The following is a 26,106-nucleotide window of genomic DNA, read 5'->3' as shown; positions in this document are numbered from 1 at the left end:
TAAGCAGACATACTTTCGCAATTATAAAATAAGTACCTATCTATATTTAAAGTATAGATTAACTAACTTTTTACAAAAAGTCTGCCTTTGAGTTTTAATTTCGAACAGATGTTTAGAAAGAAGGAGAATCATCTCTTGGTTTTGTCAGCATTATATTATCTACATAAGTTTGGCTTGTGAACAGTCTTGTTAATAGTGTCCAGAGTGACCTTACGAATGGAAAAACATCACGAGGTAACAGCTGGACGGATTACGGATAAATTTATCACATAGACGCTTCCTATTATATTATAAATAATACATTTTTCATCCCATAAATTGGACCAGTTCCAGATATTTAGCAAGATAATGATCGAGAATTTGTCCACGCAAATTAAGTTACGAAAGACACGTTGTGAAAATATGATAAACGCATATTAGATTGGATAAAAAACATGAAATCAAACCTATATAAAATAATATATATCTTTAGAAAATTTTATTCTTCACGCACCGCCATGTACTATGAGCTACGAATAATAAAAACCTATTTATTATTCGTAGACTATAAGAGAAACTCATTTAAAGGCAGATACGGACCAACTTAACTAAGACGGATTATATCAAGACTAAAGAATAAAGCCCAGACGATGACTTACAATGACTTGACATAGACCAAGCAAATAACCAGCCTATGAAATAACTTTTCTGATGGTGCAATTATAATTATTTCCAAAGAGCGTTAAGAAAGTACTTGTACTAAATTAATAAAGTAGCCAACTTAAGGAAAGCACAGGTGTCAGGTAGGTACAGAAATATAATCTAGAAATAAAGATTTGATTGGATAGTGTAGGATAGGTAATTTTTATAAAAATATTGTCTAGGATCCAACAAAACTTACAACGCACGGGTGGTCCTTCTGCGCCCCCTGGATCTCCACGTCACTGAACCTCACTATCTCGACGCCCCGGCTGCGCGCCCTCTGGTGAGTGGACGGGGAGATCTCCTTTATCGTGATCAGCTTGCGAAGACACCGGGGTGCTTGGTCCAGTAGGAGATTAGCTTTCTTGTCGTCCTCGCACACTACTATTGACATTTCAGCTGCAAAAAAAATGTTGGGTTTAGTTGCGTAATAGTTATAATATTGTGTCAATTTGTTACTATTTGTATCCCCAGGAAAGGACATGGGATAGTTTTGGTCCCGAAAAAATTTGCTACATGCGATTAACGTAACGTATAACGTAACGATTTCAACGTAACGTAGTTGCGGGCTTCATCTAGTGCCAAATATAGCCAAAGAGAATGTGGCGAATTTAAGCAATAACAGAATGATGGCTTAAATGAAAAGGAATGCAATCTCAAACATTTTAATCCAAGAGCCTGTAGTTATCTATTGAAATCGTTTGAAGTTTTCATTAAGGAAAATTGAAAGTCTTATTATCGTAAACAACTGATCTAATGCTGTTTTATCTTTTGTATTTCGCACAGCTGCCATTAACACTTGTTTTCAATGTAGGCAATTTATTTTTAAGCCGTTGCGCATAGCAACAGCTAGGCGTTAAGGATTAGAGTCACATTTAGCTTCTTATAGCTTCTTTTTGTAACAAAATCATTTTTGTGAATGGGTTTAGTTATCTTACTTGTCTAGTAATCAAAATAGTGACTTGCCCTTAAATCTAAAAGAATTTCCGCTAATACTACTTCCTACTAACAGGCGTCGAAATATAGAACATGCATGCCCTTAAAATCTAACACGCTCAACGCATAGACAAGTTTTACGCGCGTGCGACGTGACTGGTGTCACGTCACATTTACTTTCTTAAATTATGACATCACAATATATGCGCGTGCGCCGATTCAACAAGTATGAAGAACAGGCACATACAATTCTGATTTAACTACCGATAGGCGATAACAAAACATTTTTAAAGGTATAGATCTGCCACAGATAGTTAGGGTAGAGTGTCAAAATATTATGGTCTCGGCGCACCAAACCTTCACATATACAGGGTGTAACAAAAATAAGTGATAAATTTTTTTCACTTTTGTATGGGCAAGGGCCCGAGTGTCACGAGTTTCCCCATACAAAACTGAAAAAAATATTTGGTCTTTCAGAGCTGCTACTTTCACAGTAAACTCTCTACGAGGAACACGTACACACCCTAAAGTATTATCACTTATTTTTGTTACACCCTGTATAAAAAAATAGTTTGATTTAACGTCCGTGACCTCGCATTAGATTTCTACAGAAATGGTTCGCTAACCTCCTACTATATTATGAATATTGTGAAAATACTTACTTTGATTAATAATAAAGGCACATGCGTTGGCTCCTAGTGTGTCGTACAACGGCACTATGACCATGGAGTAGCAGTAGGCGGCCTGCTCCGCCATCACCCACTCCGGACAGTTTTGGGCGTAGATACCTGGAAAGTACACCGCGTTAGACTAAGGTTACATGATCAGTCTGGTATCAATTCAGTCCATCAGTCTCAGAATGATGGCCGGAAAGTACATAATAAAAAAATAACAGTCCGTCAATCACACGATCATTCTCCAGTCAGTCTGGATCAGGATGATGGACTGAACTGATGCTAGACTTACCGTGAATCCTAGTCTTAGAGCAGTCCAGTGAGAAATACGTGGAACCGACCAAGCATACAGGACACAAGTAGATAGGTCAACGTTTGAATTTGTAAGTGCTTCGCATATTAACGATAAAAAATTTGTTTGGGTGGTTTTCAGGGTAAAGTGTCTAAAGTCCTGAAGCGCGGAAAGCATAGAAGTTAGTATGTGCCATCGAATAAATTGATTCGTAGGCAGATTCGTTTTCAGGCTAAAGTGACTAAAGTCCTGAAGCGCGTAGTTGCTACGCTACTTAATTGTATGTGCTACGCCGTAGCACATACAATATTCCATCAAAGAAATTGATTCGTAGGTAGATTCGTCTTCAGGCTAAAGTGGCTAAAGTCCTGAAGCGCGTAGTTGCTACGCTACTTAATTGTATGTGCTACGCCGTAGCACATACAATATTCCATCAAAGAAATTGATTCGTAGGTAGATTCGTCTTCAGGCTAAAGTGGCTAAAGTCCTGAAGCGCGTAGTTGCTACGCTACTTAATTGTATGTGCTACGCCGTAGCACACACGATTTAGTATGTTCCATCAAAGAAATTGATTCGTAGGTAGATTCGTCTTCAGGCTAAAGTGGCTAAAGTCCTGAAGCGCGTAGTTGCTACGCTACTTAATTGTATGTGCTACGCCGTAGCACATACAATATTCCATCAAAGAAATTGATTCGTAGGTAGATTCGTCTTCAGGCTAAAGTGGCTAAAGTCCTGAAGCGCGTAGTTGCTACGCTACTTAATTGTATGTGCTACGCCGTAGCACACACAATTTAGTATGTTCCATCAAAGAAATTGATTCGTAGGTAGATTCGTTTTCAGGCTAAAGTGGCTAAAGTCCTGAAGCGCGTAGTTGCTACGCTACTTAATTGTATGTGCTACGCCGTAGCACATACAATTAAGTATGTTCCATCAAAGAAATTGATTCGTAGGTAGATTCGTTTTCAGGCTAAAGTGGCTAAAGTCCTGAAGCGCGTAGTTGCTACGCTACTTAATTGTATGTGCTACGCCGTATCACACACAATTAAGTATGTTCCATCAAAGAAATTGATTCGTAGGTAGATTCGTTTTCAGGCTAAAGTGGCTAAAGTCCTGAAGCGCGTAGTTGCTACGCTACTTAATTGTATGTGCTACGCCGTAGCACACACAATTAAGTATGTTCCATCAAAGAAATTGATTCGTAGGTAGATTCGTTTTCAGGCTAAAGTGGCTAAAGTCCTGAAGCGCGTAGTTGCTACGCTACTAAATTGTATGTGCTACGCCGTAGCACATACAATGTTCCATCAAAGAAATTGATTCGTAGGTAGATTCGTTTTCAGGCTAAAGTAGCTAAAGTCCTGAAGTGCGTTACGTAGCACATAGAAGTTAGTAATCTACTATTACGTCATTTGGTCGGCTTACGTCAATTCAATGCTCATTATCAGTCAGCTGCGTTTGCCACAATGCGACCGAATTAAGTAGGTCCCATCTATGAATCAAGTTCTCTGATAGTGCATTGAACTATCGTTACTTTTCTCTTTTAAATGTGTATACATAGCGCTTGAACAACTTATTCGAATAAATAAATGAACGAGGCGTTAATAGTATAATAATAATTAATAAGTTTTAAGTAACCATAACCAAGTATAGGATATGCCTTTGCCTGGTATAAGAAATCTTTGACAGACGTTTATCCATTCAATAGCTTTTGATTGGCTTACGTCAAACACGTCAACCAATCAAGAAGTCTATTGAATGTATAAACTCCCGCCAAAATATCAGAAACCAATCATAACTTGAATTAGTCATCAATCACAAATTGAAGTACAAAGTGCCCGCTTCAGAGGTTATTTCGTTTAAAAATCATTTACTTACAACATATTTTACCTATCTGTTTGTAAACTTAAAAAAATACTAAGAGCCTGTTTAACCACCGCCGGATAGGCTATCCACGACTAATAGAGTATACTCTATCTACCAGATAAGTTGTGAAAAGCCAACAGGCTGAGTAAGTGGTAAAACAAGCCCTTAATCTAATATATTATAAAATTCTCGGTGCGCGAACTCCTCCAAAAAGGCTCAACCGATTTTAATATATTTTTTTTCGTTAGGCCTGAGAATAGGCTTTATCTACTTTTTATATTGATACTAGAAATAATGTACATATATGGCGAAACAACGTTTGCTGGGTCAGCTAGTAAATAAACAAAATATCCTCACCAACGAAGGTATTCTGTCCCGGCGCCAGGCCCTGGGCTATCAGCCCGGAGCCGAAGTTCTTGGCCCTGAGCAGTGTCTCGTTGTAGTTCTGCCACATGTACGGCCGGTTTGGTCCCTCCCGCCAGCCCAGGCAGTTGCCATTATCTGGAATAGGACACTTGTTATACAACCTGTCACTGAATTAAAAAAAAAATCGAAAATCGGCCCACAAACGGCGGAGTTAACCGTGAACAAACATAAAAAAAACATATTATATACGGTCGAATTGAGAAACTTCCTCCTTTTTTGGAAGTCGGTAAAAATAGGCGTAATATTATCTACACAGTAAGGCTCAACTCACACTGGCTCAGAATCGGAAAAAAGAAAAATATGACGAGTCACATTGCTTCGACTGCCAGTGTAAGTTGAGCCTAACTTATTGTTGATATAGTCTATAAGTCACCACTATTCATAGGGCTGAAGTATCTGAAAGAGTTGCCACTTGCCACCGCAGAAATACTTATAGTACTATAGAAGAAATTCATTCATAGGCAGTTGAGGGACCTACGCCATTTGGTCGGATTATGTCAACTCAATGTAAGACGTCATCTTTGGGGTGAGTTTAACAAAACGCGACCAAAATAAGTAGGTCCACCATCTGCCTATAAATCAATTTCTCTGATAGTACAAGTTGATTAGAAACAGGTGATTGTTACTTTAAGTTATGTTTAAAGTAACTTTTTAGAGATTTTCGATATATCATCAGACGTTTAATCAAGAAATTTTGATAGTGAAACAAAATAAAATATCACACTGTCTACAATTTTTAAAACAACACACAAACCACTAGATTCTAGAAGATTTCTACTACCACACTTTCTTGCATATTAAGAAATTTATTCGATGTGTCGAATTATAATATATTAAAGAAATACGAAAATTTTATACAAGGTTTTCCACTTCTGCTTAAAATTTCGTTTAATATCACTGAAGTGTAAGAAAGACGAAATAGGTCAAAATATGCACACGCTGTTTCAATGCGGGCAATCTTACAAACCTTTATGTACACGTCTTTTGAATTTAGAACACTCAGAAAAAACATTTTTAGGCGTGTTCTAAAACTAAGAGTTGGCATGTGCGATTTAGCGAGATATTTTGATTGGGTACCCGTTAGTATACTGATACAAGTTTAAGAACACGCCTTATTATTAACAGTAAAATTTAAGACTTCTACAGATATTATTTTTCTGTGAATACTATTTCTATATTTAATATTAGTATTTACACAAAAATAACATCTGTTAGAAGTCTTTGAAAGCCTGTATAACACATTTTTTGAATTTTCCTAGGTTAAACATAGAATATAAAAAAATACACAACAAAAAGTTTAAAAGTTGTGAAGAAGAAAATTGAATAACTATTTAACAATAATTATTAACCTTCAACGTACTGATGATCATTAATTTTGATTCGTCTGCCTGTGAAAGATTGCCAATTCTTAAATAAAAAAAACAAATAAATAATTATATTTAAAATAGCAATTTAAAAAACTATCAAAACAAGGACACAATAATAAATAAAAATATATAAAATATGGCTATTAAGCAACTCCTGATCTCGTGATTTCTCATTTTGAGGTTTGAATTTTCTGATAGCAACATACAAAGATTCACTAACCCTACAAAAAAGGAAATATAAGCGGTAAATATATAAAAGAAATAACCTAGCCTTATTAAGGGTCGATGCCTGAAGAAAATTGTTTCGACATGGCTTCAACTACTTGGCACTGGCCAATTCCATAAGCCTAGCTAGTCCAGACTCCAGATTAATATTACATTCCCATTTTCTTTTTGGTTTTAGATAGTTGTTACTTAGTGATTATATTCTCTTTGGTTGTTACATACAATTGGACTTGGATCAGATTAAATGCAATACCCAGAATTCCTCGAAGGAAAATATATAACTAGCTTCCATTTACCAACTTTTTTTTTTTTTTATTAAATAAGGGGGCAAACGAGCAAACGGGTCACCTGATGGTAAGCAACTACCGTCGCCCATGGACACTCGCAACATCAGAAGAGCTGCAGGTGCGTTGCCGGCCTTTTAAGAGGGTATACGCTCTTTTCTTGAAGGTTTGCAGGTCGTATCGGTCCGGAAATACTGCTGGTGACAGTTCATTCCAGAGTTTTACAGTGCGCGGCAGAAAGTTACGCGAAAAACGCACTGTGGAAGACTGCCACTCATCAAGGTGATGAGGATGGTATGTTTTTCGCGTGGGACGATAGCGAAAAGTTGCAGGTGGTATGATTCCGAACAATTCCTCAGAGCACTCCCCGTGATACAACCGATAGAGGATGCAGAGTGAAGCAACATCTCGGCGTAATTCCAGGGGGTCCAAGCTGTTTGAAACACTATGGCAGTCAACCTATTACAGCTTTGTAGCTTGTAAGTTGTAGTTATACCAAACCGTATTTGTTGTATTATCTATCATAATATTATTATTCTGTAATAACAATAATATTATAGTAGGCTAGAATGCTATTTTTGTTGTTACTCGAGTGCCGTGGAGACCTAGTAGGTTTGTAGAAACCAACGCTAGTAGTCAATAAAGTTATTTATTAAAGTTAATACCCAATTATTTGTAGCCCTACGACAAGCGAAGACACCTATTTTACCGCTATTTCTAGTTATCTTAATATGTCATTATCTTACTGTAGTCAGGTTAAAAAGAGTACGGGCGATTACATACAAATTACTAACTGTACTACCAGTTCATAAATACAGTAACATTATCAACGGAAAGAGTTCCCTTTGCGTTGTTTTTTCACCTATCAACGAACAGCGACTAAGCAGTAAACTAGAAGTTTTTTTGTTTAAAAAAAGATGCTCTTTCAGCGCTGCAACTTTTAAATCAAATTATATAATATCTACCCATACACAGTACACACCCTAAATTAGTATCACTTAGTTTTGTTACACCCTGTATAAATGGTGATATTTTTTTATAACAAAATCAAAAGTGTACGGCTCTTAACAGCGTTAGGCGTCACCTTTACGCTAGGCCGTGATTACCAACATGATTGTGAACCTGTGATTGTGAAATTGTGAACCTGCCGAATATGATGCGAGAATGCCGTATGCGCTTGGGCAACCATACAGACATTTAAAAATCTTGTCCCAGGCACTACAGTATTTGAGAAGTGGTTACTTCGCTCTGAAAAATACTGTATAAATCATCCAAAACGGATGTAAAGGCCTAGATTTGTGAACCTGTCTAGAGCATGCACATTGCACAATTAGTATCAAGCATAGCCTATTGGCTATCTTCTACGAATATAGTTTTTTATTATTCGTAGGCTATCATAGACAAATATGCCCCTAATGTTCGTAATAACTCGGAGAGGGCCAATGTGGAGAGGCCATAGAAACGATGTGAATCTTGACCCTCTATTTGACATAATGACAAATGGCCCGTTTTGGCTGGACATCTTAATTTTCACCCCATTAATTACAAAAGCTATTAGCGATTTCCCGGAAACTGTCAATGCCACATCAGTTGATATACATAGAGATTAGGTACGGATCCCTATTCTGAAATCCAATCCATTTCAACAGGTGACCCGTTTGCTCGTTTGCCCCCTTATTTCATAAAAAAATGTGATAAACTCACTTGATTCCTTGACTCCTCTTCGGAACGTTTCGTATAAGGTACGCGTATCGTCGTGCAGGTACCGTAGGAACTTTCCATTTTTGGCCTCCTTGTAGAACTTCGACACTCGTACCATTTCAGGTCCCTGTGAAAAATAAGGATTATTTTTTGAAAATGGCTACTTTTACTAAACATTACTATTTTTATTCATTTAATTTTATTGATTGAAAACATCTGTGTCTCAGGCCTCAGCTTTCAGTTAAAGGTTTTCCACCTTACCAAATTTACACCTTACAAATTTCCACCTTACTAAATTTAGACGTCTAAATTGATTCATTTAGAAATATCCTAATTAGCGTACTAAATCAGAAGGAGTGTGGCTTCTAATTGTTGGAATCAGAAGCTTCTAATTAGTCTTCTCTTAAGGATCCTAATTTCCTAATTAGGATCCTAAAAAGAAGACTAATTAGAAGCGTCTAAATTTAGTAAGGTGGAATAAGCCCTGAGACTCATATAGCGTAAGCCGTAACGTATGTTAACGTTACTCAGTCACCATATTTTACAAAAAAGTGGGAACATATTATTATTATTTATTTTTTGGATGAATGTGGTGTACAAAAGGTCTAAAAAAGGTTAAAAAGGAAAAATTCAAAAGTCCAACATTCTGCCAATAACTTTCTGAATACAATACATAATATTACGAAGTTTTTATAGATGTGGCAAAACTGAAAACTATAATGTAGTGAGAGTAATACAACGGGCACAACCCTAGTACTATAGAGTACAATAAATCATATTCACTTTAATACAATGTACTACTGAATGAATGAAAAATAAACAACAATAAATCTGTTCTTCAATTCATCAACTTTATTACTCGGAAGCCGTAAAAGACACTAGTAATCCAGTTACAAAACGTCCGACATAATGCTAAACCAGACAGTTACTACATAGGCTACGTTTGTATAGACATTCAATGCATAGGCTGTATTGAATTGGAATTGAAAAGCCATTGGAGCGTTGGAACTCTACCAATTAAAATAGTACCTATACAAACAAACAAAGAATCCACATGAAGTGATAAAAAAGTTACTTTTTCTGAGCTGAAATTTCGAACGTTTTTAGTTTCATTTTAGAATCATTTCTTTACTTTACCGTACTTATTTCATTCTTATAGCCAAGAGCCGTGACTATTTTGTTACTAAAATATTTTCAATACCACGCTGTATCGATTTTGATGATAGTTACTGCATTCCATTGACATGAGAAACGCATAGAGGTTGTCTAACATTCATAAACAAGTTTGGAGTGACTCACTAAAGTCTTATGCAAATATAACCCAACGAATATTTGACCCACTAACTTAGCTTACGGTATTTTGTTTTCAAGTTATAGTACCAAATTGGTCCCAAATGGGAACAGCCAACGGATAAGTTAAGTGCATGAAATGATTGTCTGTCAGTTAAATGAGGTCTCATATATCTCGAAGTATCATAAAATAAAAATACGATAGAGATAATATTATCTCGAATATAAATATTATCTCTAGCCATATGACTATGACTTTATTAGGAATAACAACTTAGTAATAAGATAGAGAACAGTCTATATTATATACTTTATTTTATAGATGTAAAAAGGGGCCAACAGAAATTGAAGAAAAATAGGACCCTGTTGTCTTCACACCTTTGTAGGGTAAGTTAACGTTAGCCTTAATGTATTCTTTTCCTATAGAAGGAAAGTGTAAAACGAGGACTCTACATTTTAACCATTAGTTTGCGAGAAAACGAAGTAAACATAATATGAAGATGGGTTGAATGTGTTTTTTTTTTTTTTGTTATTAGTCAATATAGGTAGAGAAAAAGAATCATTTTTGATTTTATATCCCAAATCAATACTGGCACAAAATAAAAACAAAAGAAAATATGTAGATGTAAATAAGACTCTCCAATTTATTTTGTATCCTAATAAATAAAATATATAGAAACTATGGAAACTTCGACACACTCAATCCGACGAATTGTTTAAAAATTCGACGTAATGACATTCGACGAAGGTCAAGATTTAGAGAGACGACGAGACAGTTGCGGTCAGCGGTTGCGGGTATTTTCGTCACGTGGTGACATAACGCACACGTTGGCCCCGATATTTCGGGACGGCATATAAAAGTGACACCTTTGCACTCGTCGGCATATTGTTTTAATGACCACAACAAAATATTTTGATCTCGAGTGGGCTCCGATCTAATTAAAAAAATATTGAAGTTCCAAATCTGGCACAGCCAATTTGTTACAGTAATTGATGGCCGAAATAAAACTGCAATGTTGAAGATTAAACTGTTTTTCACGTTTCAGTCGCTGCCATTCAAAAGATTCGTAGCAATAAAATTCAAAATCAAAGAGCAATAAAATTGAAGGTTGAAAAGATGGATAGCATTTATTTTTTCTATGGTTAAAAATAATAGTTATTTCTAAAGTATATGACATTGGCTGAGCCGGCGCCAAACTTCCGGGTTGAGAAATCTCCAGTTTATCGCAAAAACAAGAGTAAGTTTAAAAGGGCACTAACACTTTGACGAGCGAGCATAAATCAAAATCATTTACTTTAATTACACATAATTCGCTGTAGAATGCAGAAAATCACTGCTTGCAAAGGTCAACGACTTATGTTTATAACAACATAGATATATCGCTGCGATTATACCCAGGTAGTATAAGGTAGTATATGTTGAAGACTTTGTAAAACAATTGACTTAAGAGCCACTTTTAGCCGTTTTTCTGGCTTCTCGTTGAGTCGCGCGTTGGTTAAAAAGTCTTAAAAAGTATTCTGAAAAAGTAATAAACGATACCGGCCGACATTATAATTATTTAAATAAACCAACTAATAGCGTTGATTTATTACAAATTTATCCAGGATTACGATCGTTTCCTGGACTATTTAACATTTAAACCCTCAGCACCTTTTTTCTCCTTTTAGTATAGTATAGTGAGAGAGCATAGTAACTCATAAATTCATAATCTAGTCATAACTCATAAGATTTCATCGATAACTCAAAACACGACCGGAAATTTTCAGTGACTCAAAATTTTCAGATGTTGTTTTTCAGTATGACTTCCGGATGTTCTGGAATTAACGTTCAAAATATTTTTCATGAATCATTTAGGTATTTCAGACTCCAAAATAATGCGACAGAATATTAATTATGTGTCCTTAATATTTTCATCCGGATGTAACACTTACATGGTACCTTGTGGTAAATACTAAATACAATATTCATTGCATTTTGCTTATAATATTTTACCTGCTTACAAAAAACACGTATGAATCGGTAGTATGAATAAATAGCCCGCCTTTTTATACCTATGACTTACTTCTGCACCCTGTGTGGTGTGTTATGTTTTGGTGGAATGAATTTTCCTACTTCCTACTACCTATCTCCTTAACTAAGGTAAACTACAGACCCTACATTTTCTGTACTAAACTTTTCTCGCGTGAATTTTCTATTTACCACTCATCGTATTCTAGTATGTTGTTGCAGAATTTTACATTTTAAGCACTACTATTACTACGCGGTCGACGAAAGAAAAATTAGGTACTCATAGTTCGTGCATGTGACAAAAAAGCTTTCATCAATTTCGTCAATTCCCACTTTCTGGTGACTCAGCCTCGTGACTTCAAGACTTTTGCCAATTTTTTTCAAGAATTTAAAGAATTTGCCGGAAAATTTAGGAATCATATTTCGTAAAACACTGAAAAACACGTTAATTTCCTGGCTTTCCTGTAACTTATTTGGGGATTTTAAACAACATTCCAATAATAATGATTGTTTTCCGCGTTCTAAATATTAATATTAAAGGAATAAGAAAATTAAACATATTTTTTCTATGACTTTTTCCTAACATCCCCGCAACTTCTTCGAATAATTATTTTCCTTAAAACATTTAAAATAAATATACATGTTACAAGGTTTGTCCAATGTCCGCGTTTCCGTAATATTTTAACTATGAGTAGTATTTTGGTATCTCATTCAGGATCACTCAAACTGGTACATTGAAATTAAACTTAAAACTTTTATCGTAGTTAAAACAAATTAATTTAAAGAATTACATAAAATAATATATTATAGAGTTTTGGTAAGTAAAAATTTTACGTTCTTTTCAACGAAATCTTTAGTTCTCCAAATTTACGACACTAGAAGTAGTGGATAAAATTTACTACTTCAGAGCTGTAAAAACGCTTTCAACAAACAGTTTAACTACTTCGTAGTTTGATTTTATGTCTAACGAAATTAATTATATATGACATATTATTATATTATTATGTGTTTACTTTATGAATGTAGAAAAGGATTTCGCTAATTACATACCTAAACAGTTAATTTTAAAACTTCGTAAATTTAAGTCCTGTCTAGCAAAAATATGTTTATGTAAGGGCCTGTTTCGTCACTTAGGCTATTCGCAACTTTTTTATCCATACTTTATCTGTTAAGTTAAGTGGTGGATAGCCTATCCGACACTTATCAGGAAGTGGTGAAACAGGCCCTAAGTATAATGTATTGTTAGTTGAAAACTAAAAGGCAGTAGCAGTCTATAGTTCATATAAAAGAAATAAGTTTTATCGAGAAGCGTCCATTGTTTTATTCGAAATGAAAACTACATCAACAACTAACGATAATAATATCAAAGCAGCGAAACATTTAAAAGGTTATATAATTTTTACTAGAAAATTCTATTTAAATTCATTCCCTCGTATCTATGCCGATCTGAATTAAAATGATACGAAACAACTGCCAACAATTGATAAATCAACAAAGTCACATCCGTAGAGGATCGTCAGATAACTATTTAACGCACATGATCCAAATAGGACTAGATTCTAGATCACAAGATTGCCTATGACATTGGCATCAAAATAAAGACGAAACCTTGAAATTTGGGCGGCCAAAGGGCTCACGCGAATTTCATTTTTAATTTGACAAAAATAAATTCAAATGTTTTCCGACGTAAACATTTCGAATGTGGGTGTGGTAAAGCGTGTATGTTTTCAATTAATATTCCTAATTTAATAACCAGATGGCAAAAATACGTTTATCGCGCGGGAACCGTACATTTTTCCGGGATAAAAAGTATGCTACGTCTTTTCCCGGAACGCAACGAATCTTCATACCAAATTTCAGCAAGATCGGTTCAGCGGTTTCGGCGTGAAGAGGTAACAGACAGACACACTCTCGCATATTTTATAATATTAGTGTGGATTAGTATGGAAGTATGGATTTAGGTTCTTCATTGCTTACTTTGATCGAATCCGATTGGTCGCTCAGACTGATCGGCGGGCGAATGGGTGCCACCCCGATGCAACAATTGCAGCACGACATTGTTGGTTGACACTTCACAGTTTGCAATTAGATTACGATTTTAATTACTCGCTCATTGCGCAACCGAAATCTTCATCGTTCGACATAACTCGCGAAGCAACAGGTCCGTTAACGAACTTTTCACAACACTATAATTGTCCGAATCTTCGGTAAATATTTTGGCGAAAATTGAGGTCTTCAGTCACTTTCGCTAGAGACTTCGTACTGACATGGGAGCAGCCAGCTGGGCAGCTCTTGGCACAATGAGTTAAAAATATCGCTCGAAGATGCGCTCTGCCAAATCGGAGATTTCGATCTCGGGAATCTTGAGCCCTGGTACCTTGGGATAAGGGAGTTCCTTTATCAGTTCTGGTGTTGTGTGGAAACCGCCACGTTAATAGCGTCCCCATGAATATGGGCAGTAAAAGCTTTTAATGACCGATGACACTATATGAGAGCTACAAAATTTTACAGATCTATAAGAGGTTTAGTAAGATCAGCACGCGTAAAATTTTCATCATTATTATTATTAACGTCTACATGTTTATTGATGTTAAACTTTTTATCGTCATTTTCCCTTGGTTCATTAAGGTGGAAAGCATTATTAATTTTCAATAGCTCCATTACCATGAGTTTTCACCAGTGACTATTATAAGTATAATATTATAATAAGCCATAAATCTAATACAATCTAAATAAATGCCGAAGATTGATGTTTTTACTCTTCAACATTTTAATATTAAATTTTCCCTATGCCAAGATACAAGATTAGCATGTAAGTATAAATTCAAGAGGATGTTTATCGATTCTATATTCGATATTTATGTCATATCCAAAATACAACATTATCGGTCATTGACCTCGACCCAAATGTTGACAACACGCGAATATAAAGATAAACTGCTTTTGATAGACTGATTTAATATTAATCCGTAGATTATATCTTGCTTTGTGGTATTTTTACGATAGACAATTCATGTTTCTTGATGAAGAGGATACAATATATACTGGTAAAGAATTTACGATTAAAATCAGTAAATGTAGGCTTTGGAATATCTTTTTATAAGAAAAATATGAATTGCATTTGACTTAGAAAAGCTATATGAATAGGGGAAACATGATTCTCGCTTCCACTGCTTATTTCCTTTGACGGTCCTGTTCTCATCATATCTCAATTATCTCTACTCTTAGGTTCTTAAACAGTCGATTTCGCATCTATAATTTCTCTGTGTAAACCATTCATCATGTTACCTACAATTCAAATGATAAGTAGTATTTATCTATGTTTGCCTTTAAAGTTCAGCCTATCCATAATCACAAGTAATGGCATAGCAATTAATCGCAATAAGATGAATGATAACTGTTTCACAGGCACACCGATTGATGTAATAGACGCACCTTTACTAATAGTATGGTTATTCAGTATTCCATATAGGTATGTATTTTGCTCGTTTTGTAAGTTTTGACCATAAAGTTAATATACCTAGCGGAATAGAGGAACAATCTCGAGCTGTCAGACGAAACTGAAATTGGTTTCATCTGTGTGTAAAAATATGTGTGCGTATACACTTACACAAGCATGATTGAACATGATTTCTATGAGATTAAATTGTCAACGTGCGGTACGTGCCGACTGGACGTCAAAAAAGAGTACTGCTGTCATGTATTACACGTCTCTTTTTACCACGCAGTGTTATTGATAGTGATATCTCTCTTTCTCAGGCATTTGTTTCTCTATTCCGCTAGGTATATTAACTTTATGGTTTTGACTGTTTTGACTGTAGTTTATCTATTCACTAGTGCTTTTGATTAGCTTACGTCAAAACGATAACTAACCAACAATGCTGGAGAAAAGAACTCCCGTTAAAATATTTTAAAAGGCATAAGATACTTGAAAACAAACTTAAACTCAAATTTGTTTCATTCAGAATAATTTTTTGCAAATCTTCTCTGAAAGTCTACATAATGCCTACCACCAAACAATAATTATTACCTTATCGATCAGACTTAAGTCTTTTCTACCAGTTTAACAAAGTTTTTCAGAGAAAATTTATTCCTAGGCAGTTGACAGACCTAAGTCATTTGGTCTGCTTATGTCAATTCTTATTTGACTTAACGCGAGCAAATTACTCAGGTCACCCATTTGCCATCAACTTCACTGATAGTACAAAATTATTGGAACTATACGAGTTCATTAGTATAACAATTGCCATTACTAGATATTTGTAAACAAAAATCTAAAGTGCCAACATTAAGATGACTGCAAACGATAGGGTAGCTTAAACTTTGCGTTTGAATTTGGAATTTGCCGCCATTTTGTAAATTCAACTCACCGGTTCCAGTAGGCTCTGCTCGTGCAGCGTGACCAGAGGTTTCTCGGGCTTCGGCCTCGTGCTGAGGTAGTAGGCCGACGCCGCCGCCACGCCGGTCAGGGCAAGCGCCCCCGCGGAGCCCCCCACCATCCATAAATACTGATCTATTTCACTTACTGAAACAAAAAAAAAAAACAATATTAGTTATAGCTGGACGCTTAACTTACGAAGTGACTATTTAGTATTTAGTAATCTGTGGCTTTACATGGCATCACATATAATATATTATGATGCTATTGTACCTATTAGCAGAGAAGCTGATTCATATTATGTAGAGTGCGGACCAATTTGGTCAATGGTCAGGTTATGTCAAACCAAGCTGACAGATCACGTCCATTGAATTGACAAAACTCGACCAAATGACGTAGATTCGCCATCTGCTCTTGAATAAATTTCTTCGATGGTAAAATTTAAGGGTCAATAAAGCTATAAAGACTTTGTGAGACGCCTCCGTGGTTAGAGCGTCGCTCTCGACTCCGGAGGTCGTGGGTTCGAATCCCGCGTTGGAAACATGTTATTTCCAAGTTTGGTCAGGACAATGCAGGCTGATCACCTGATTGTCTGACAAGTAAGATGATCCATGCGTCGGATGGGCATGTAAAAAGTCGGCCCTGCGCCTGATCTCTCGCCAGTCGTGTCGGTCTTCCGTCCCACTGGGTTATGAGAGTAAAGGAATAGAGAGTGCTCTTGTGTACTGCGCACACACTTGGGCACTATAAAATTACTCCTGCGTACCTGGTCTGGTTTCAATGAAACCGACCACCGACACCGAAACCGGTGTGGGGAGTATTATTATTATAAAGACTTTGTAATCGGGCATAGCGGAATTCCGTAATAGCCCATTACCAAAACCCGGCATTAGGGATCGTTAAGTATTTCTGTTTGCGATATTTTGATTAAATTACCTGGATAAACAACAGTTCGAGACTTCACATAAACCGAGTTTTCTGAATTTTCAGGAAATTTGGGAAACCATTCCCGACAATTCGAAAGTAGCGTGGCCTTAATTAATGTAAGTACCTATTCTTGTAGGTATTTGTAAAAATATAAATGACATTTAAGCGTTTTTTGTCGATTCATCAATCTGATGTGTCAAAACCAAAAATGGATCGACAGTGACAGAATCCATTAAAGCCTGCGAAGAGAAAAGTAATTTAATGTAAGAGAACAAGGCCCTTCCTGTCAATGCTTAAAAAGACAACAAATGTTAATTAATTTATGTGGACACTTGCTGTTACACGCAATGGTCGACTTCACTTGCCTTATTGTTTTATACCACAGTAATAAATTAACAAAATATAATAAAGACTAAGTGGAATCATTTCTTATTTAATATAACTAGAGATCGCCCAATGGCCGAAATTCGACCTTACTTGCAACGACATTAGGACTACTACCTATATTTTGTAAAAAATATTGACTTCATCATAGTTTTTTTCAATTCTTGACTCTGGGACTCAGCTGATCTCAGACTGGCATTGTCTAATAGTATCTAAAATTAAATATAAAAAAACAATAATCCATTTTCAATTTGTCAACTTGTTGTCAGCAGACTTCAACCATAAATAAAAGAGTATAATTCGTATGTATAGGCTTGTCACACAAAAATCTGTCATTTTTCCTAGTAGTAGTGTCGTACTGTGTGTAACGTTTTATTTGTTAAAAATATATATGATAAAAGCATAATTTTAAAATAATATTAGCTCGATACACTTCTTCACCATTTAAACTATAACTGTGCGAAATTTCATGCACCTACGTTTCCCCATTTTGCGTAAAAAGGGTTACAAAGTTTTTCTCTCACGTATTAATATATAGATAATATGGATATTGGATAAAACAAATAATAATAATAATCTTTTTAACATAAAAAGATAAAATGCTAAAGGGTTTTTGTAAAATGTTAATGTATAATATATTATAGCGCTTAAAATTCTACATGAATTAAGATGGATTGGCTATAATATGGATCTCCATACGAAATTTCATCTAAATCAGTACAGTGGTGTATTTAGAGTTAGTGCCAGAAGAGGTCAAAATGTTTCCATTACGGAAAAATTTAAGATGTCGCGCGCTGTTAATAAACCGCGCGAACAAACTTCCGGGAAACATTCTCATAGTTTATATTATCTAATAAATCAAACTAAAAAAAGGTTTATAAAGAATATCTAAAACAAATTGCGTTCTTATAGGAGATTAATTTCGAAAAGTCTACCATTATTCAACTGGCCACAACACTTCAGAATAATTTGCAACAAAGAGCATGGCTATCAACAAGGAAATATCGAACAACTTTCGAGTGGTGAGACTAGTTCCTGATCTATAAACTATCTAGCTGCAGCTGGTTTAGAAAGTGGACACTGGAGTGCAAGCGACATCACATTAGCGCTGATTTCACGGGATTCTCTCGTACTTTCCACTGACATACTTTTGCGATGCGTTAGAATCGTTCGAAGAAAATTGTGCTGTGAATTTTCTTTGTGTCATACTTTTCCTTCTTTTTTAATTACATGTTTCTTTTTAGTTTTGACTGTAGATCCCAATTAAATAAATATTATATTGTTCGTCTTATCAAACCACGCTATTTAAAGCATTAATGCCTGTTTTCACCAACCGCCTCCTAACGCTAAGTGGTCCCCCAGCGGTCATTAAGGGTACATATCCTTCAAGATTTCACGAATTTTTGTGTGTCACGTTCGTTCTTAGGGCGTAAGAACTTTTGCAAAACATTAGTTTTTTTAATGTGTTTGTTTTAAGAGATATTTGACCCGTAAAGATCGCTAGGGAATACTTAGCGTTAGGAGACCGTTGGTGAAAATATCAAAGGCAAGACAAAAATCAACAACAATTCAAAGGGCCCTAAAGTATTGCAAATCATTTACACAGTTAATCTTTTTAGTTCACGTATCGAGGTCAGAATACGCAACGCAAAGGATTAGGGCCTCTCACAAGAGTAATGTCAAAATCAGCATTTCGCTCAATAGAAGGGCTGAGGCGGTAACCGAAGGTCTCTCTGGCCTCGATCACATGTCTTTAGATACCCGGAGGTGATGGCCGATTTCAAAAGTCAAAACCTTGATGCTCTAATTTCCCCTTGTTGTGATTCAATGAGCGTAACGAGCTTGACGGCGGCCCTTCAAGGGCTATGATATCGAGCAAGTAACCTTTTATTTTTAACGGCAACGATTGTATAAAATGTGACAAAACCGCATCCACTTTAAGTGGGAACTGTACGGATAATATGTTTTAAATTGCCCTGTTAAACGTTTCTTTTTCCCTTTATTTACATACGTGATCTGTTGATTGCTTAATGTTAAAGGTTGGACTGGAAACATGTATGTTTAAGTTCAACATTATCCTGCGGTTAAAATTATTATTATCACTACTTTGTTTTTTTTTAAACAAAATAGTTAAGTTTTTAAGTAATTTGATAATTACAAGAACCAGTCTGTTTGTGAGATATTTCTTATTTTTTCTAATTTCCATATACCAGTAATTCACTACTTTTATTCTTTTATTTTTTTATTTTAAAATTCACAAAAATACTTACAGCTGCTGCATTGATTCCACCAGATCGTCTTCTCTTTCGTTTCAATAATCTCAGTCTTTTTCTTCTCAGCCTTCATCAGCTTCTTCTTCAACTTGCGATACATCTCCTTAACACTAAACTCAGTCTTGTTAGCCTCTTTAAAGTTCGCACTGTCCATTTCACTCTCCATTTTGTTTTTTTTAATCACTGGTTCACAAGACACATTTTGCTAGAACTGCTCTCAGCTGTTCAATCAGCATGCTCCATTTCCGCATACAGCACGACTATCATAAAATTCGATCGGATTTTGTTGCGGAATGATTCGAAATCCATAATACTAAAAGGTTTTTATAGTTGGTCGCGTAGGCCTTGTAGGGGTCATTAACACCAGTGTCGATATCAGGCAATAATCTCACTACTGATTTCAATGACCGCTTTCTTATCATTGTAAAATAGAAACACAGTTGTTTCATCATTTGACACCTGCCTTTTTGTTTCCTAATTAAAACCCAATCATCACCATTGTCGAAGTTATAACTATATAGCTTCCTATCTCTTTCTACGTTATTAATAATTCTACTCTATTTGATTCAATATACCATTAAAACCTAAAGCTATAGAATATCAATGGCTGTTTAACCGCTCATTATGAGGCGAATGCTATTCGAGTGTGTTTTGAGTTGGTGATAAACAGTAGTCAATAATCCGACTGCCTTATGCATTGCGCCGTGTGACCTAATATTTCGAAAGTACCGTAGTGGGTTTAAATACAACAATATAAAGCCCAGTCGACGAATTAAGCGAAAGCGGAGTTATGAGCGGAAGAGGATAATATACAATATGGCGGTTTATCTCTTCTAGAGTAAATCGATGTGATTTTTTTCAAAGCCTATTTAAATATCATGTCTTATTAGAAATGTAAGGGTCTGGTTACGCCTACCGAGTAGAGTAGCTAGATAGAGCCCTTGACAGTTGGCCGGTACCTATGTATAATACTATATTGGCCTATCGCGTGCTGTCGCTCGGTAATAATATGTAATATGTATTATGTTGATATATACCTTGTGCTCGGCCGAGGGCAAGCTGTTTCGCCACTCTACTCGGTAGATGTAATAAGGCCCTATGTACCAAAGTTTTTATGTAGCCAGTTGAGAGTTGTGACGCAGCTGATAGACGAATTACTACCATGAACCATCAAAATAAAAAAAGAAAAATAAGCTCAACGTTTTTTTTTAATGTCTTCAAGGTTTTTAAGTAAAGTTTTACAAGCTAACCAACTAAAACTAAATGAATACTAATGAAACCATTACTTTAAGTTTATTTTTGCGTGAAAACCACTTATAAAGTAGGTACTGAAAACGCTACCGCTACCGCTGCCGCTCGCAGACATCAGCAAGTCCGAGGCCCTAACTGCGGTAGGAACAAATGCTTAGAGTATTAATCGTAGTTGAATAACGTCCGGTTCTAACGACAATTCACAACAGAAGCCGTACACTGCTAAGTTTATTGAGGTGCAATTTCTCAATATAAATTGTTATTGCGAAATGTTAATAGAAACGAAGAAATATTTCAACACTATACATTTTATATCGTACTACTTCTTGTGTTGAATTTTCTTATACACAATATTTCTTTTCTTATTTTAAGAAAAAAGTTTTCAGTGTCAGAGTGTAGGAATTGTTTAAAAGAGTAGGTATTAAATCTACGGTTGTGACTAATCAAATTACATCCAAAAAACTATAAACGCAAAATATAAATAATTAAGAGATAAATAAAGCAAAATCTACGTTATAACTGAAAAGAAATACAACGTTATACTGTTGAATAGGCAAATCCAAACACAACAAATCCAGATTCCATAAACAGTAGAGCTAATAAACATAAAATAAATTAATTTGTCGCCTAAACATTCCCCGAGTTTGGTCAAAGCCTATTTGGCCAATGCGAACATAAATTATGTAAACTGCCAACTGTCACCATTATATACTTAAATAGTAGTTCACTATCAACTACCCGCGACTTCGGCCGTGCAAAAGGAAATTTATCTAGCACCGTTCATTTTTACGCATTAAAATTTTTCTGGTAATTTTAGGTACGCACTAAAATTTCCTCAACATTTTTCCTAAATTTCGTCAACATGGGTGCATTATTTTATTGCATTCAATTAATTTTCCACTTCAAAAACCGCTAGATTCTATAAGACGTTTTCCGCAATACACGAAAAGAAACGAATGTTCTTCCTTCCTTTCATTCTACATCTTTCCAAAATTTTATCAAAATCTATCCAAACAAACACTCAAATCTCTCTAAATTATTCATGTAAACTAGTCCGGTTAAAACCACGTGGTAGTGAATTGTACACCGTTAGTCCGATCTGGTTCACGGGTCCATAAAAGCACCCAATCATTGTCTTTAATGGTGTACCGTATTGTTTGGCATTGTGGGGAACGAGGTAAATTCGGTTTACTGTTATTGTCATTATCATTACCGTCAATATCATTATCGCCCTTATCATTACCATTTTCGTCCTTATTGTCCTGTCTATAAAAGCTAAATTATCTTAATTTGTACTTATCCTTAATGACCTTACAAATACTTGTCTTTGCTTTCACAAGTTTTAGACGCGCTAACTTTTATGGGTGGTCAAAATAGGATTTCACAGTATACAAAAGTATAACTTTCTAAATACATAAAACCGAGTATATAATTACTATATTTCGCAATCATAAAAACCACATGTATAATAAACCATGTTGCAAAAGTTTAATTTCATACGTTAACAAAGCTTGTGTAATTAAAATAATAAATCTAATTACGATGCTGAAACTCCTACGGTATTACACAATCAGCCAAAATATTTGGAAAAAAATGGAGACGTAGGGTTGACAATATTTATTTTTGCCCTACGAATAATAATAGTTTTTATTAATCGTAGTCTCAGAACAGGAAAATTTGCCACTATTTTAGAAACTTTAATGCCTAGTTTCTTAAGTTTTTTGACTAGAGCTCATGTTTTTAAAAACGCTATTGAAAAGTTAACGTCAAAACATTAAGCAACGACACAGATAAATAGTTAAACTTCCTTTAAAAAACCTCAGAAACTATGCATAGGACTATAAGAATCTAAATCGAAATAGAAAAGAATATTATAGTTATATCAAAAAATATATTGTGCTCTTATACCTCTATATAGATATAATTATCTAACTACATTTAATTTCAGAAATTCAATATCATTTTGAAACTAAATTCAATGTGCATTCAAGTTTACTTTTTAAAGTGAATCGTCTTTAAATAGACACAATATTGATATGCTAATATGAAATCAAACTGGGCAATAAAAGTCTAAACTTGCTCTGAGCCTAGGCTAAACATTAACACCCCTATACGAGGTTAACGGACTTATAATTTTGCTTTGAAACTTGGATTTTAGAACTCAATTTACTTTTACGACTTGAAAGCGAACTGCAATTATTTTTCCCTATTGAAGAAACGATTCGTGCATTTTATAGTGGGCTGGTGGATCGTGATACATTTCGTTATTGGTAGTTCACACATACAAATCTTATTATGTAGTTAATTAAAATCACACACGTAACATATTAATAAGTATGATCATTGTAGAAACTTTGTCTACGATTTTATGGTCGTTGATGTTCTTTCCATCATGTTTTCGCTAACTGCAGGCTGCACGCGTATTTTGATCATTTTTACGACCACTAATATTATAAATGCGAAAGTGTGACTGTCTGTCTTTTAACTGTTCACACCCAAACCACCGAACCGATTTTGCTGAAAGTTGGCATGGAGATATTTTGCATCCCGGGAAATGGCATCTAAGGACTACAGGTTCACGACGAATTCGATGTCAAACTGATAAAGAAATCGCTGTTTTGGCACTCTTACTTAGAAAAAAATGGCAAACTTTACTCTAGCAGCCCTGAGATCAATGAACCGAAAGTGGCATCTCTACAATTCGACACCTGCCACTTTTTGAGCGGTTACGGTTGTGATGCGGTTTGCGTACCGTTTTAATTACTTTATAGTCACGACGTAGTAAATATACCGTTGATAGAAAGTGATACTGATGAAGAAACTTGCGCGATGTTGCCATGCGAAAAATGTTCCGCGAGTATTTCACGATTGTGCTAGGGTTGCCTCGCAAAGAAAATACATAATATCATTGCTCATATTATTATAAATATTGCGAAATTATGTTTGTCCCTCTGTTTGCTACTTCTCCACGTATAAATAGAAACTTAAATTTAGCTCAAATTCAATATTATGAAGATAGTTTGAAGCTCAATAACGACATTGTAAAGTTTTTATCCCGGAAAAATACAAGGACTCATTTTAGCGCAAATTAGTAGCGGGAAAAATCAAATATTTTTTATTTCTATTTACCACATACCCTAATTATTATGGATATAAGATATTTTATAAAAAATATATCTCCAATATACAACATAATGGAGAAATAAGATACAATCTACAAGAGTTAAAATTACTCTATCTTTTCAATAATATCAGTTCCGTTATCGTGTAAGGCTTATTAATAATCTCAATGACCAATGACTGATAGTAGCTTCTTCAGTAAAGTGTTGTTATATTGCGATTATTTATACGTGGGAGAGCCATGCTGTGCTGCATGCACGAATGGGCCGGCCCGACCGGAGAAATACCACGTTCTCACAGAAAACCGGCGGGAAACAGCGCTTGCGCTGTGTTTCGCCGAGTGAGTGAGTTTACCGGAGGCCCAATCCCCTAACCTATTCCCTTCCCTACCCTACCCTATTCCCTTCCCTACCCTCCCCTATTCCCTTGCCTTCCTCTTAAAAGGCCGGCAACGCACCTGCAGCTCTTCTGATGCTGTCCATGGGCGACAGAAGTTGCTTTCCATCAGGTGACCCGTTTGCTCGTTTGCCCGCCTATTTCATAAAAAATTAAAAAAAAAACATAAAGATATTAATACTACATATTATTGCCTGCGACTTATCGCGAAAGAGAGATTAAAAAGTTTATTGTACGGCAAACGTATTTTTTCAGCAATAGTGTACAGTTAATATGTATTCTGTGGCAATAGAAGGAATTAATCTCATTTTAAAATGTTACGTAGATTTTTAATCTACGTTTATTAAATGAGATTCAATTTTCAAAATGAGCATCAATTCATCAAAATCTATCAGTACGTATTTACTCACTCATAGATGAAAATTGATGCTGTATATTTCTTACATAGTGTAAGAAATATACAGCATCAATTTTCATCTATGGAAAAGCCATTTGAAAGAAAATGACAATTGACAACTACATACTTACTAATAAAATAATAACCAGATTTTACAACAAGTTGTGCTCTTACAACTTGTAAAATCAATAAATCTAAAAAGGCAACTAGTTGTAACTGTTTATGTAACCTAAAATTCGTTCAATATTATTTACATTAAATCACCTGAAATAACATTGCTGTTATATTTAATTCTTAATTCTTATTTTGTTATCTATCATAATCACAACAAGGGCCTCGAAGTCTTTTTCAGCCCAGTGAGACCTCTTAAATTAAGTACTTCCCTGATCGATGAAATAACAAGGATCGCTTGACCCCGTTTCTTTATTCTTAATGCGAAAAATTACAAATTGTAGATTTTGACGTAAGATTTTGAATACCTATGAAGGTAAAAATTTGAGGATATTATTTGTGAAAAGCTTTGTTTTGCAATCAATCAGCCCAATAAATATTGGAATTTCGATTCGACATGGCAGATAGTGTGACTATTATATTATATCATGTCAAAATAACATATTTTAATATGACTGTCCTTTATTAAATATCAAAACAATTAATTATATAACAATACCGGCAAAGTAGGAAGGAAAGTCACCAAGACTAATTGTAACTTATGTGACACTCTAGATAATAATAAAGTTCGATACGTAAAATGAAGTACTACCGTATTGATTTATCAATTATCATTAACTACTAATGATTATTGAACTTGGATATGAATTCAACATTATTATCAACATTACCGTTGATATGCCATACGTACCTAGATGGGTATGGGAAGTTCCATTTGAAAAATTCTTTCAGTGTTAGATAGTCCATTTATCGAGGAAGGCTATAGGCTATACTTTATCACTCTAAGACTAATAAGAGCGAAGAAATGGAGGAAAAGAAGGAAAAACGGGGGAAAATTATTTGAAAGGGCTTATTTAAACGCGTTAATCTCAGGAACTTCTGGTCTGATTTGAAAAATTCTTTCAGTGTAAGATAACTCATTAATCGAGAAAGGATATTATGCTATATTTTATCACCTTATAACTAATAGGAGCTAAGAAATAGAGGAAAATGTGGAAAAACGGGGGCAATTATTTGAAAGGGCTTATCTCACGAACTACGGGAGCAATTTTACTGTTTTTTGGC

The 26,106-nt window shown here is 35.2% G+C and overlaps 1 protein-coding gene across 4 annotated transcripts in view; it reads right to left on the bottom strand.

Moving 5' to 3' along the window:
- The window catches only part of LOC121735227 (long-chain-fatty-acid--CoA ligase 5), a 79,245-nt gene that overhangs the window by 9,653 nt on the left and 43,486 nt on the right, over nucleotides 1–26,106 (bottom strand). For 2 of the 4 annotated variants that reach the window (XM_042125974.1, XM_042125975.1), the window contains exons 3-7: nucleotides 16,115–16,269; nucleotides 8,450–8,573; nucleotides 4,801–4,944; nucleotides 2,280–2,405; nucleotides 881–1,080 (exon numbers count right to left, since the gene is read on the bottom strand). In XM_042125974.1, coding sequence (XP_041981908.1) covers nucleotides 881–1,080; nucleotides 2,280–2,405; nucleotides 4,801–4,944; nucleotides 8,450–8,573; nucleotides 16,115–16,269 — 749 coding nt within the window. Of the gene's footprint in view, nucleotides 1–880; nucleotides 1,081–2,279; nucleotides 2,406–4,800; nucleotides 4,945–8,449; nucleotides 8,574–13,721; nucleotides 14,052–16,114; nucleotides 16,270–19,703; nucleotides 19,967–26,106 lie in introns of those variants that run through there. The other 2 variants (XM_042125973.1, XM_042125976.1) reach the window with 2 other exon arrangements.

The sequence above is a fragment of the Aricia agestis genome, chromosome 17, assembly GCF_905147365.1.
Source record: "Aricia agestis chromosome 17, ilAriAges1.1, whole genome shotgun sequence".
In the NCBI taxonomy this organism is placed as follows: Eukaryota; Metazoa; Arthropoda; class Insecta; order Lepidoptera; family Lycaenidae; genus Aricia; species Aricia agestis.
This window is presented reverse-complemented; position numbering and strand designations above follow the sequence as displayed.